Genomic DNA, 11,743 nt, shown 5'->3' on the forward strand with positions numbered 1-11,743 from the left:
GCCGATACCGTTCTCCTATTCCCCGTCTCCGTTGCGACTCTGACAAAGTTCCATCTCGCCCACGTGTTGCTGCAGGGACGCCAACTTCCGTAAGATGGTGGACCTGCTGGCCATGCTCAAGACGGGCTCGTGTGAGGGTGTGAAGGTCCGCGTGGGCCGCCTGCAGAACCTCATGTCCTCCTCGTGCACCGGTCAGTGGCCGGCTGCCGCGTTCCGGCGGCGCTGCGGGCAGCTTCCTGCCGCAGGCTTGTGGCTCGTTTCCGAGCTAAGTCGATTGTCGGGTGATCCTGTGCTGGCTCTGTGCGAGGTACATAGATCGTCAGTGATTGGGCGCGCTCGCCCGATGTGATTGATCAGTGATTGGGGCGTTGATCGCGACCGGGATGATCTTACACGCGGCTGGTGCCGCCACGCTGGCCCGGGAAGGGTGTTTGCTCGATAAATGTGAGGATAAGACAGTCTTCGCAAGGGTAAGAAATTTGCAACGGCTGCTTCTAAGCGCGATGTCACCAATCGCAATAAATCATTCAAAGCCAGACTGGCCTGTTGCTCACGATCTCCGCCCTTCAGTGCCTTAACGCGTCGCTTGTCGCCCGGCGCGCCTCTGCAGAGCACCTGGACTTCATGGACTCGACGGACGACTGGGGCATGGAGCCGGTGCCGTTCAAGGAGCTGGCCAACAAGACGGTCGGCTACCAGAGCCTGACCGACATCCCCACTGCCATCGCGTACAAGGAGTCTGAGCCGCTCACCATCGAGGTCGGTCGGAGGCGGTCCCCGCTCCGGCGGGTACAGCGGGCAAGGGGCTGGTGCCGTGGCCAACCCCGCGTGCCTAGGCCGGGTGCTGTGTGGCGGGCTGAGGTGTGCTGTGTGATGGGGGGGGGGGGGGGGGGGGGATGGTCTGGAGGACGGCAGGTGTCGGATGGACGCCGTCGCGTGTTGTGTGCTTGTGGGGTGTCTGAGCATCCGGTGGCTCTAATGCCGCTGATGTGACGAGCAGCTCATGCCGGTGAAGTAACCTGATGGCGGTCAGAGACGTCCGCCTGTGATCTAACCTGACGTCATTGGGTCGGGCGCCATGCTTGCCAGCTGGGCCCCTGACGGTATGTGTGACCTGGCCTGACCTCACCCCCCGACCGCCGTCAGAAGCTATATATCCTTTTACGGCGGAGATATTGATGCTCGCGTCTGTTTCTTGACCCTTTCTGCTCCGGACGGGCATCCGAAGCTGTTATCCCCTTTAGCGACATGACTTGACCTGTCCCCGGACCGCTGCAAGTAACGGCATACCCCGTCCGCGACCTGACCCGACCTGACCTGACTCCGGACCGCCGTCAGGAGCTGAGCAAGAAGTCGGACGGCGAGCTGAGGTCGCTGTGGGGCAGCATCACCACGCTGCGCGGCCGCAGCTTCATCCTCAAGCTACTGATGGACCGACACGGCCCCGACCATCAGCTGGATGGACTCTCCGGTACGGGCGACCCGGTGCCGCCGTTTTGGGTCCCCGAGGAGTCGCTGCTGGTGTGACCTGTGTGGGGCTCCCGAGACGTGCGGGTCAAAGTGGACAAGCGTTGTAGGGCGTAGCTTCGCCAGCTGCAGATTGTGGTCGATCGATGTAGTGGGCCGCTGGTGATGCCAGGCTGGTGAACACGCGGCTCAAAATGAGCTCCGTGTTGATCCGGAACCGTTTCTGTGAGAACGCTTTAAGTGTGGCTGGTGCGAAATGCGCACCGTTGATGCGAGCCGCGATTTTTCGGAGCGCATTGCTTCCTTCCCGTGAGAAGGTGATAGGCCCTTCGCAGGCAGTGTCGCTCCGGCGTCTTATCGCCATTGCACGCTACCATTCCGATTCCTCTAATGACCCAGCGTTTGGTGGCGCACGACCCCCGCCGTGTTCGGACCGCGGCGTCTCGGCCTGCGGCCCGGCCTGACTCACACCCGGCTGTTGACCTCGCGCTGACCGCCGGGCCGCCGCCGCCAGTGCACCAACGGCTGGTGCAGCTGAACGGCGAGGCGGGCACGCTGCGCTGCTGGGCGGTGCTGCGCTACTGCTCCAGCCTGCTGGGCCGCGTGGTGGACAGCATCAGCCCCTACCTCACCGCCATACTGGTCAGCGGCAAGCAGGTCAGTGGTGACGTCAGCTGACGGGCCGCAGCGGTGCTCTTGTTTGGTCGACGGACGGCGGCGAGAGACGGGCCCTGGCTGTGACGAGGTGGTCGGGTGGTGTGTGCTGGTCTGCTGATGGAGGCTGTCTTTAGCGAGCACTGTCAGCTGTCAATGATGGCAGTGGTTGCGTCGCATTTCTTTCCTTCAATTACAGTAGACCATTGTTTAGATCTTCCATTACTGCTTCTCCATGGGTGATGTAGTGATCTAGCGGTGAAGTGATCTGACAGTCAAGAGTGTTTGTTAGATATGATAGTATAGCTCGTGATCAAAGGCTCGTGGGTTTGATTCCTGATCGCCGCAGATTTCCGAAAACGATAGCTGGTGCGGGAGTTTTCCGATGCGACTTGCATGAGGGATTCCTTTCGCCCATAAGCAGTCTCGACGTTGACCGCACACGGGGTGCCTGCCATCTGATCCCCGCCCTGTCGTTAGCTGACTCACCACGTGACCCAGGTCTTTTGACTCGATATGTGACCCCCGTGCGCCATTGTTGGCGCTCTGTCTCCCCGTGACCTGGCTGCGGCCTCCGGCAGTCGACATGTGACCCCCGTGCGCCCCAGTCGGCGCCCTGTCTCCCGTGACCTGGCTGCGGCCTCCGGCAGTCGACATGTGACCCCCGTGCGCCCCAGTCGGCGCCCTGTCTCCCGTGACCTGGCCGCGACCGCCGGCAGTCGACATGTGACCCCGTGCACCCCAGTCGGCGCCCTGTCTCTCCGTGACCTGACCGCGGGCTCCGGCAGTCGACATGTGACCCCCGTGCGCCTCAGTCGGCGCCCTGTCTCCCCGTGACCTGGCCGCGGCCGCCGGCAGTCGACATGTGACCCCCGTGCGCCCCAGTCGGCGCCCTGTCTCCCCGTGACCTGACCGCGGGCTCCGGCAGTCGACATGTGACCCCCATGCGCCCCAGTCGGCGCCCTGTCTCCTCGTGACCTGGTCGCGACCGCCGGCAGTCGACATGTGACCCCCGTGCGCCCCAGTCGGTGCCCTGTCTCCCGTGACCTGACCGCGGCCGCCGGCAGTCGACGATCGGCGTGATCGGCCATCCGGAGGTGGTGATCGACAAGCCGATGACGCCGGCCGAGATCGAGGCGCTGTTCTTCGGCTCGGTGCGGCCCATAGACGTGGTGCAGGCGGTGCTGCAGCAGGAGGTGGTGCTCTGCTGCGGCCGGCTCATCCTCACCCGGCCGGACCTGTTCGCCGGCATACTGACCATCCGAATCGGGTATGGCCGCGCCGGCTCAATAGGAGTCGGTAGGGCGGAGGTCATGTAACGGTGCGGGAGAGGGGGGGGGGGGGGCTGCCGGTAGCGTTCTGAAGCTGCCGTCCCATACGTTGTCGGTGGACGTGGTGATAGAGCACGCTCGTGGCAGGGCCAAGTATAGTTAATGGTAATGTGGTTAATGGATGATGTGGTGGATAATAATGGTATAGTTAATGGATGATGGTAATGTGAGCTTTTACGGAAGTGCTGAGGTAGCATTACTTGTGAAAGGAAGTTGGGATTTTTAGGCAATATGGGATTCGGGAGCACGGAAATTTGGCAATTTGGGAAATTTACTATCTTTGGATGTCATTCACTGATTATATTATTGACTTGGTCAGTATTAAACGCTTGACCAAGTGACCTCGATTCATGTGCAGCTCCCAGCATTAGACACGCTGTGTGTGCTCTGTCCCGGCTGCGCCTATCGTTCGTTATCGTGTTGGTCGGGCTCGCCGAGCGTGCCGTGCCGCCTGACGAGCGGGCGTGGCCGTCCGCAGGTGGGTGCTGCAGGCGATGGAGCTCTACAGCCAGATCGAGGGCCGCGACCAGGCCATCTCCGAGATGGCGCCCAACGAGGTCCGCTCGCTGCTCTACAACGTGCTCTCGCTGGGCAGCAACGGCGCCAACATCGGGTGAGACCGACCCCCGCCTGGTGGCCTGGTCGTCCTCTCGGATGGTCCGCTCCCGTGGGTCTCCGCCGGGTCAGGCCATCGGGTGAGACCGCCCCCCGCCTGTTGGCCTGGCCGTCCGCTTGGATGGTCTGCTCCCGTGGGTCTCCGCCGGGCCAGGCCAGGCCTCGCATCGGAGGGTCTGTGGTCTGTCTGCAGGGTGGACTGTGACAGATGGCCTGCGGTCTCACGCCCGACGGCTTGGGCAGCATCCGTGGCTGGTTGCGACACGCAGTCGGTCCAGCGTTTTGACACGCGGACACTGTTTTGGAAACTGCTGTCGGGGAACCCGTACCTTGTTTTGAAAACTGCTGTCAGGCCCTGTCACCGTCTGCTCGTTTGCAGCTCAGTGGAGTAGCGACAACGCCGAGTGAGGTCTGGTTGACCAGCCTGTTTTGCGAAGGGACCCACGCTTGCCTGTTTTGCGTAGGTATCCACACTTAGCCTCTTAAAGGACGTTTGGAAAATTACGTGCTATGATCAGCTAAATTGCAAGCAGAATATGTTGCCTGCAATTTAGAAGCCGTTGCCGCTCTTTTACGTCATGCTTAGAGCTGCAGCGCTGGATCTAGACGTAACGTTGCCTGCGCATTCCTTACGGATCTGTCGCGTCTTGTCGTGCCGTCGCCCTCCGCGAGACGCACCCCCCCCCCCCGCGTGGGGCGTTCCCGTACCCGTCACGTGACGCGTTCCGCCCGGCCCTCGGCAGCATCACGCCGCGCCAGCAGCGCCAGATCGACGGCTGCCTGGGCCGGAGCCCGCGCGACCTGCACAGCTCGGTGTGGTTCATCCTGGGTCGCACCGGCGGCGGCCTGACTATCGGCAAGCGCCACCTGCCGCAGCTGCCCACCGTCACGGACATGACCGTCAGCGAGCTGCGCTTCGCCATCCTCGTGAACGACATGCTGGCCCAGTGCCCGCAGCCGGAGCTGCGTCAGATCGTGGTGCAGGTGAGCGGCGCGCGCCCGACCGCGCAGGCCCAGTGCCCGCAGCCGGAGCTGCGCCAGATCGTGGTGCATGTGAGCGGCACGCGCCCGACCGCGCAGGCCCAGTGTCCGCAGCCGGAGCTGCGCCAGATCGTGGTGCAGGTAAGCGGCGCGCGCGGGCCCAGTGCCCGCAGCCGGAGCTGCGCCAGATCGTGGTGCAGGTGAGCGGCGCGCGCCCGACCGCGCGGGCCCAGTGCCCGCAGCCGGAGCTGCGCCAGATCGTGGTGCAGGTGAGCGGCGCGCGCCCGACCGCGCGGGCCCAGTGTCCGCAGCCGGAGCTGCGCCAGATCGTGGTGCAGGTGAGCGGCGCGCGCCCGACCGCGCGGGCCGGTGATGCGGGGTCAGAGGCGGGATTGGGGATGGATGTGATGTCTGGGACTGGGCTGGGAGTGCCGTGTCGGAGGCTGGATTGGGGAGGGACACAATGTCGGAGACGGGACTTGGAGTGCCGACGTGTCGGAGGCTGGATTGGGGAGGGATAAAATGCCGGAGACTGAACTGGGAGTGCCGTGTCGGAAACCGGGCCTGTGGCGGTTGTTAACGGTTAGATTGAGGAGGGCTCGGCGTCAGAGAGTGGACTTCGGGAGGATGCAGTGTTGGAGACTGGACGAAAGAGCGCAGCGTCAGGGATTTCACTGGGGTAGGCTGTTGTTGCGAGCCGGATTGGGGATCGTGTGGTGTTAGAGGCTGAACTAGGACAGGCTATCTGGCAGAACGCGCACGCAATGTGCTGTAGGTCGGATGTTTATGTTAGTCGCACGTCCGCGACGGCGAAGCCGGACATAGGACAATTTAGCCAAACAGCTGTGCAAAGTTTGGCCAAAGTTTAGCCAAACAGCTAGACAAAATTTAGCCAAACTGCCGTCATGCTACACGGCGGCATGACGGCAAGATTGTGTAGCTGTTGTGTCGGCGATTTGTCGGAGGTCTAAGATAGGAAGCCCGCGTCAGAAGACATCACAAATGCGAGTGCTTCCGGCCTGTCACGTGCTTCGTTTGCTCCCTCTGATGAGCTGGATCTGAAGACTTGTCCGTCACCAGCACCGGACCGTCTGATCCTCCGGACGCCGTTTACTAACGTGTCGTCACTGTTTGTGGACAGTGATTTCCACGTGTCGCTGAGAGACTGTGTGTGGCGCGCGCCGTGCGCCCCCCGCCCCATCCCGCCGCTGCGGCGCCCCGTGTGCCCCGCCCCACCCCGCCGTGTGTGGCGCGCGCCGTGTGCCCCGCCCCATCCCGCCGTGTGTGGCGCGCCCCGTGTGCCCCGTCCCATCCCGCCGTGTGTGGCGCGCGCCGTGTGCCCCGCCCCATCCCGTCGTGTGTGGCGCGCCCCGTGTGCCGCGCCCCATCCCGCCGTGGTGTGGCGCGCGCCGTGTGCCCCACCCCATCCCGTCGTGTGTGGCGCGCCCCGTGTGCCGCGCCCCATCCCGCCGTGTGTGGCGCGCGCCGTGTGCCCCACCCCATCCCGCCGGTGCCCGTGACCCTGGCGGTCGGACTCACGTGACCTGACCGCGTGACCGAGCCGGTGTCCTGACGCAGCTGATCGCGCTGATCGCCACCATCCTGGAGCGGAATCCGGAGCTGGGCTTCCGCGGCTGCATCGAGCTCTCGCAGATGGTGGACGAGGCGCACGCCCTCTACCTCAAGGTCAGTGGCGGCGGCCCGGCCTGGTCCGGCCCCGCGACCGGCGTGTGCGGAGTTACCGGACAGCACGGAACGCTGCTGGGAGTGCCGTGTTACTGCAGTGGGTGCGATAAAGGTAAACCTCTGCTTGAGTAGCGAAGAGGTGTGGAATAATAAGTATCACAAGATATGGACGTTTTCTTTTTCCGCTTGAGGATCTAAATAAGTTTTGAATGACTTGAGCTGACCCCTAATTTCAAGTCAATTCTAGTCCAGCCGATCATAGCATTTGATTCATGTTGCTTCGTGGCAGTGAAAAGTATATAACCGCACGTGACATGTCCCCTTCACTTTGAGGTGCATAATGTCACGTTCATACTGTACTGTTCCTCTCAGAACAAGTTGCTTCCGCGACAAATCTGTGACGTTTGATTAGAAAAAAAATGTTGGTGTAAAAAGTGATTAAAAAAGTGCCGATCCAGCGTGACGGAGATAGTTGGATTAAATATTGATGATAAGAAAGATGTGAGGACAAAAAGATCAAGATGCCACGTGGTGTTAACCTTTTCGATCCTCAATTTTTCTGGGACTATGAAGAGGTAGCCATATGAGCACAGTTGTATGCTGTCTGACACGTCAGACTGCTCTGAACACCCGGTGTTACTGAAGTGTCCGCGCGCTGGCTGGGCGTGTGCTGGTACCGTTCGGTGCCTCCGCCATATGGAGCTGGTATAACGCCATCCGACGGCGTCGCTCAGCTCGGCAAGTGATCCAGGAGAAACTACACACGCTAGGAGCTTCTCTTTACGTTTGTTCTGAACTTCCAATCACTCCAGTCGAGGAGCGCGAAGCCGTAGCTGTACCACGAAACGTGGCAAACGTGGATGAATCCCCCCCCCCCCCCGCTGTCCGTGCGGTGGCACGCAGACCGGAACACTTCTTCACTGTCAGCCTACGATCGTCCACAATGTCATCACATGTTACCTTGTTGACGCTTCCCTGCCAAAACTGATGGCATATTGACCCCATATTCACGTCATATCAGATGCCAGTTAATGTAAACGCATCCGCCGCAGCGCCCGGCGTGAGGAAAAAATCATCCAGCTCATGTTGGGCAAGAACAGCGTGGTACTCCTCACCACTGGTGTTTTGAACTGACAGTCTCAAAACCGACACCTTTTCAGAACTGAGCTGTCTCAGCATTTGACCCGCCCCGTGCCACTACAATGTGACGCCACGATTCTACCGCGCGTCGTGTGCTCCAATGGTTCATGCGTCGTCCAGATATTGTTTCTGGTCACGTTGAAGTTTGAGGTCTGCAGCTGCTCGCGCTCGGATATTCCTTGACGTTCGATTACAACTGGAGTGATGGATCGCGGTGCCAGGCGCCATATTCGCATTTATTGTCCACCAGCAGCTGGGCTGCGTTGGGGATGCGTTTAGAGTTGCTATCTGTGGGATCAACTGCAGTTACGTTTATGTCGTGTTGGGTGGTTCAGAAGTGGGTTCAGAAGGCTTAAAAGGTTCGTTTTCACGTGGGACAGACGTGGAGACTCCGCCAGACTGAGCCGTGCGTGCTCCACTGTCACCCGCTGGAATGAGCGGGCAAGAATGAATGAACCTTCGTGGGGTTTGTGCTGTTTGGCCCGTCTTTATAGAAGCCGTGCTTAGCGTTCGGTGTGAAGGTCTTTTGCGTTACGCAGGAATGTGTCATGAAATCCCTCTCAACCAACATAGCAGTTGTCAACTGATTAGGTATCAGAACTCAGTCAACAATTTCTTTCCCACTTAACCCAGTGAGCAGCATTTTCAATTTTGAAATTAAGGTGGAATTTTCTTTGTTTGGAGTGCGTATTACCCAGGACTGCCAAAATGCCCTAAGCTGCTTTCTTTCCGTTCTGTGCGTTTATGTCTACCTTAGCGACACACGTCCTCCATAACTTACGGGCCGTACCTGTCGCTGCCATGGACATCATAACGCCCGGATACCTATTCGTAATTGAATACCTGTCCGCCCTTGTGTCGCCTCTGCCGTCCGCGGAGATCGCAGAATCGCCGCAGCTCCCCGGCCTCCGTTCGTCTGTCGGGCGTGCCGGTCCACCGCTGCTGGCGCACAGAGACGGCATAAACGGCTGCTGACCCCGCTTGACCCGATAGAACAAGGCGACTGCACGAGTTCTGTATAAATAATTCGGGTACAGATTGTACATTTCGTATGTTTTTCACACCACCCCGTTCTTATTTCATGTGTATCTGCTCTAGCACACCGGGTGTCAGATCAGCAGGGAGTTCGTTCCACCGACGCCGCCGGTGGTGCGGGAACGACCGAAGCTGAAGATGGCTAAGTTGCCGCAGGGCCATCGGCAAATTAAGGCATACTTTGACTTGGTTTTGTGAAATGGACTGATGCCTTTCAGATGGGTTTTCTTTAGTAACATTTACAATATACCAAATTCGTACAAATTGCCGCCGCCACTATCGCAATGCCGTTTGTTTGATATTATCGCCTTGCTCTGAACGTGGACGCGTTTGTCCGTATTTTTGGCAAGATCATCATTTCTTTTTCTTCAGTGACATCCGCTTAGGCAGCTTGTGAAGCGACTGACAACACGCCCTAACATGTACGCCATTAGCTTCCGGCTAATTCCAAGGTTCTAACCGGTTTAGTTGCGGCGATGGCACCGTTGTCTAATGGGCCGCGGATCGATTGTTTTAGCTGACTTAAATTGATCCGCGTCCTCCGTCCTACAACAGAACTCAGCCCTGCAGGATAAGATTGTGCGCCTTGCATCCTGTGAGCTGTGTCTTCCCGCAGTGGCACCCGTCTCCGCCTGAGCCGATGCAGCAGGACATTGTTCCCAGACCCGTGTCTCCCTCCATCGGCACTGTCTCCGCCTGGGCCAGTGCAGCAGGACATTGTCCACAGACCCATGTCTCCCTGCATCGGCACCCGTCTCTACCTGGGCCAGTGCAGCAAGAGATCCCCATACCCGTGTGTCCCTGTGCTCTTACCTGACACTATTCCGCCCGGTGCAAGAGCTCTCCGCCCTGTCCCCCTGTCTCCCTCGTATTGCGTCCTGCCACCGCAGGAGGGCTGTGTTGCGCGGCTCATGTCCCCTCCCCTCAACATGCCCGCCTGACGCCGCCCCTGCCTCCGCAGGACGGCGGCAAGGGCAGCGCCGCGGACCTGAGCGGCTTCTTCCAGCTGCCGCCGTCGGCCACGGCCGGCTACCTGGCGCGGGCCGTGGTGCACCATCTCCTGACGGCGCCGTCCGCCGACGCCGACACCACCGACGGCCCGCAGGCATGTGTCCTCTCCTGAGCCGGCCGGGCGCCGCCAAACGCGGCGACACCGCCGCAGGGCGGCAGGCGGGTGCCCGTCCGGGAGCGTGTGGACCGTGTGCTGGGTGGTGACGCAGCTGGGAGCGGCCAGGCGGGTGTTCTCTCGGTGGCGTACCGCGGACTGTGGGGTGTGTCACTTGTGTGTGGGAGTGAAGGCGTGTGCGCGTCGGCCTCAAGTGCAGGCTGAGAGCCGCGCCGAGCCAGCCGCCTGCGCCGGTGGCGCTGGACTGTCCGGCTCGGCACCCTGCCGTCTCCCGCGCGCGGCGCGGGCTCGGAGCGAGTGGCTGGGAGGGGAGGGACGGCGCCGTCTGGAGTGCTAGGGGGATGAGGTGCCCAGACGGGCAGGACAGACGATGGTGCGTGATGAACGGGTAGCCGATGTCGGGCGAGCAGCTGAGGTCTGGTCTGGAATCCCCAGATCTACGACGATTTGTGCATATGTAGCGCTGCTTCCATTGGAGTGCTGCCGCTTAGATATTAATGCTCGCGCGCTTTTTGTTGTTTTAACCCAGAGGAATGTTGGTAGGTTTCGTTGTAAATGGGAAATTACGTCAATTTCCAGTGGAAGCTAGTCTTCGTTCAGGCCAGACGGGTCAGCCAACAACGGCACCAATAGTCAACGGTACACAGGCGGCCATTCTGTTAACGTAGTTATCACATAGTTGAACGCATTGCGGTTTTGTTAGTCATTATATGTTTATATATACATGGTCGGTTTAAGGTACGCTGCTGTGTGTATGCAATCTTATGATTTAAGCTCTGATATTGAAACGTTACGCCTTAGTTCCGATGGGCGGCGATTTGTGCGTGCAACTGGAACTTGCTTAGGTTAGCAGCCGCTGCCCAGTTCAGGGATATAGCGAGTAGGAAATGTCTGTGCTTCGCATCGCTGCCACTCACAACGGATGCCGTTTCGGTACCGCCTGCACCCTGTAGCATAGATATGTGCCAGTAGCCACGGGCTATGCTGCTGCTGGTCTGCCCTGCCGCCGCCGTGGTGACGCGCGGTGCGAGTCTCTGCCGCCGCGCTGGCGGACCGCGGACCGCGCTGACCGCCCGATGGCCGCCTGTGTTCCAGCTGACCGTCTCCACCGTCCTGAGCTACCTGACCTCCGGCTTCCCTTCCACCGGGGCCAAGCCCGAGCCTTCCGAGCCCCGGGTGATCGTCACTCCCGAGCAGGCGTCCTCAGCCCGGTCCGGCACCTCCGAGTGAGCGCCGCCCGGACCTCCCCTCCCGCCGCTCCTCTCTCCTCCTCGCTCCCGCTCCGCCACGGCTCCCCAGCGTGTCGCCGCGGCGTGAGACCCCGCCGCCGCGCGGTCCCCGGCTCGGCGGCGCGGGTGACCACGCTCCGGTGGGCTCCGAGCGCCGCGGACGGCCGCGCTGCAGAGGCGTGCTGCCCCCGGCGTCCCACGTGCTGTGCTCCAGGGACGGGGTCAGTAACGGGGTGACGTCGCTGTCTCGGGCCGTGCGTCGTCCGTGGTGAAGCCGATGCCGCAGGGCGATACTGTTCCTGCTCATTTTGTGTAGTCAGTGCGCGACTTGGCAGTGAAGCTTGGCAGGGAATGTTCTGTGCAATACAGCAGCCAGTATCAGGAACGGTGTTTGGTAGTCGTCGGTCCCGAGCCTTTCTCACTCTCGGGCTGCAAGGACTTACACAAAGTTTAGGCATACCTCCCGTCGAAGGGGAGTT

General features: G+C 60.7%; 1 protein-coding gene across 2 annotated transcripts in view; it reads left to right on the forward strand.

Annotated features, from left to right (window-relative positions):
* LOC119089480 (putative phosphorylase b kinase regulatory subunit beta) overlaps window positions 1–11,353 on the forward strand; it is a 35,020-nt gene extending 23,667 nt beyond the window's left edge. For both annotated transcript variants that reach the window (XM_037212196.1, XM_037212197.1), the window contains 9 exons: window positions 76–191; window positions 611–759; window positions 1,339–1,471; window positions 1,982–2,124; window positions 3,189–3,391; window positions 3,931–4,065; window positions 4,811–5,051; window positions 6,627–6,734; window positions 9,871–11,353. In XM_037212196.1, coding sequence (XP_037068091.1) covers window positions 76–191; window positions 611–759; window positions 1,339–1,471; window positions 1,982–2,124; window positions 3,189–3,391; window positions 3,931–4,065; window positions 4,811–5,051; window positions 6,627–6,734; window positions 9,871–10,032 — 1,390 coding nt within the window. In that variant the 3' untranslated portion in view covers window positions 10,033–11,353. The remainder of the gene's footprint in view (window positions 1–75; window positions 192–610; window positions 760–1,338; window positions 1,472–1,981; window positions 2,125–3,188; window positions 3,392–3,930; window positions 4,066–4,810; window positions 5,052–6,626; window positions 6,735–9,870) is intronic.
* Window positions 11,354–11,743: the final 390 nt, after the last annotated feature.

This window comes from Pollicipes pollicipes, unplaced genomic scaffold (assembly GCF_011947565.3).
Source record: "Pollicipes pollicipes isolate AB1234 unplaced genomic scaffold, Ppol_2.1 Scaffold_3087;HRSCAF=3621_pilon_pilon_pilon, whole genome shotgun sequence".
Classification (NCBI taxonomy): domain Eukaryota; kingdom Metazoa; phylum Arthropoda; class Thecostraca; order Pollicipedomorpha; family Pollicipedidae; genus Pollicipes; species Pollicipes pollicipes.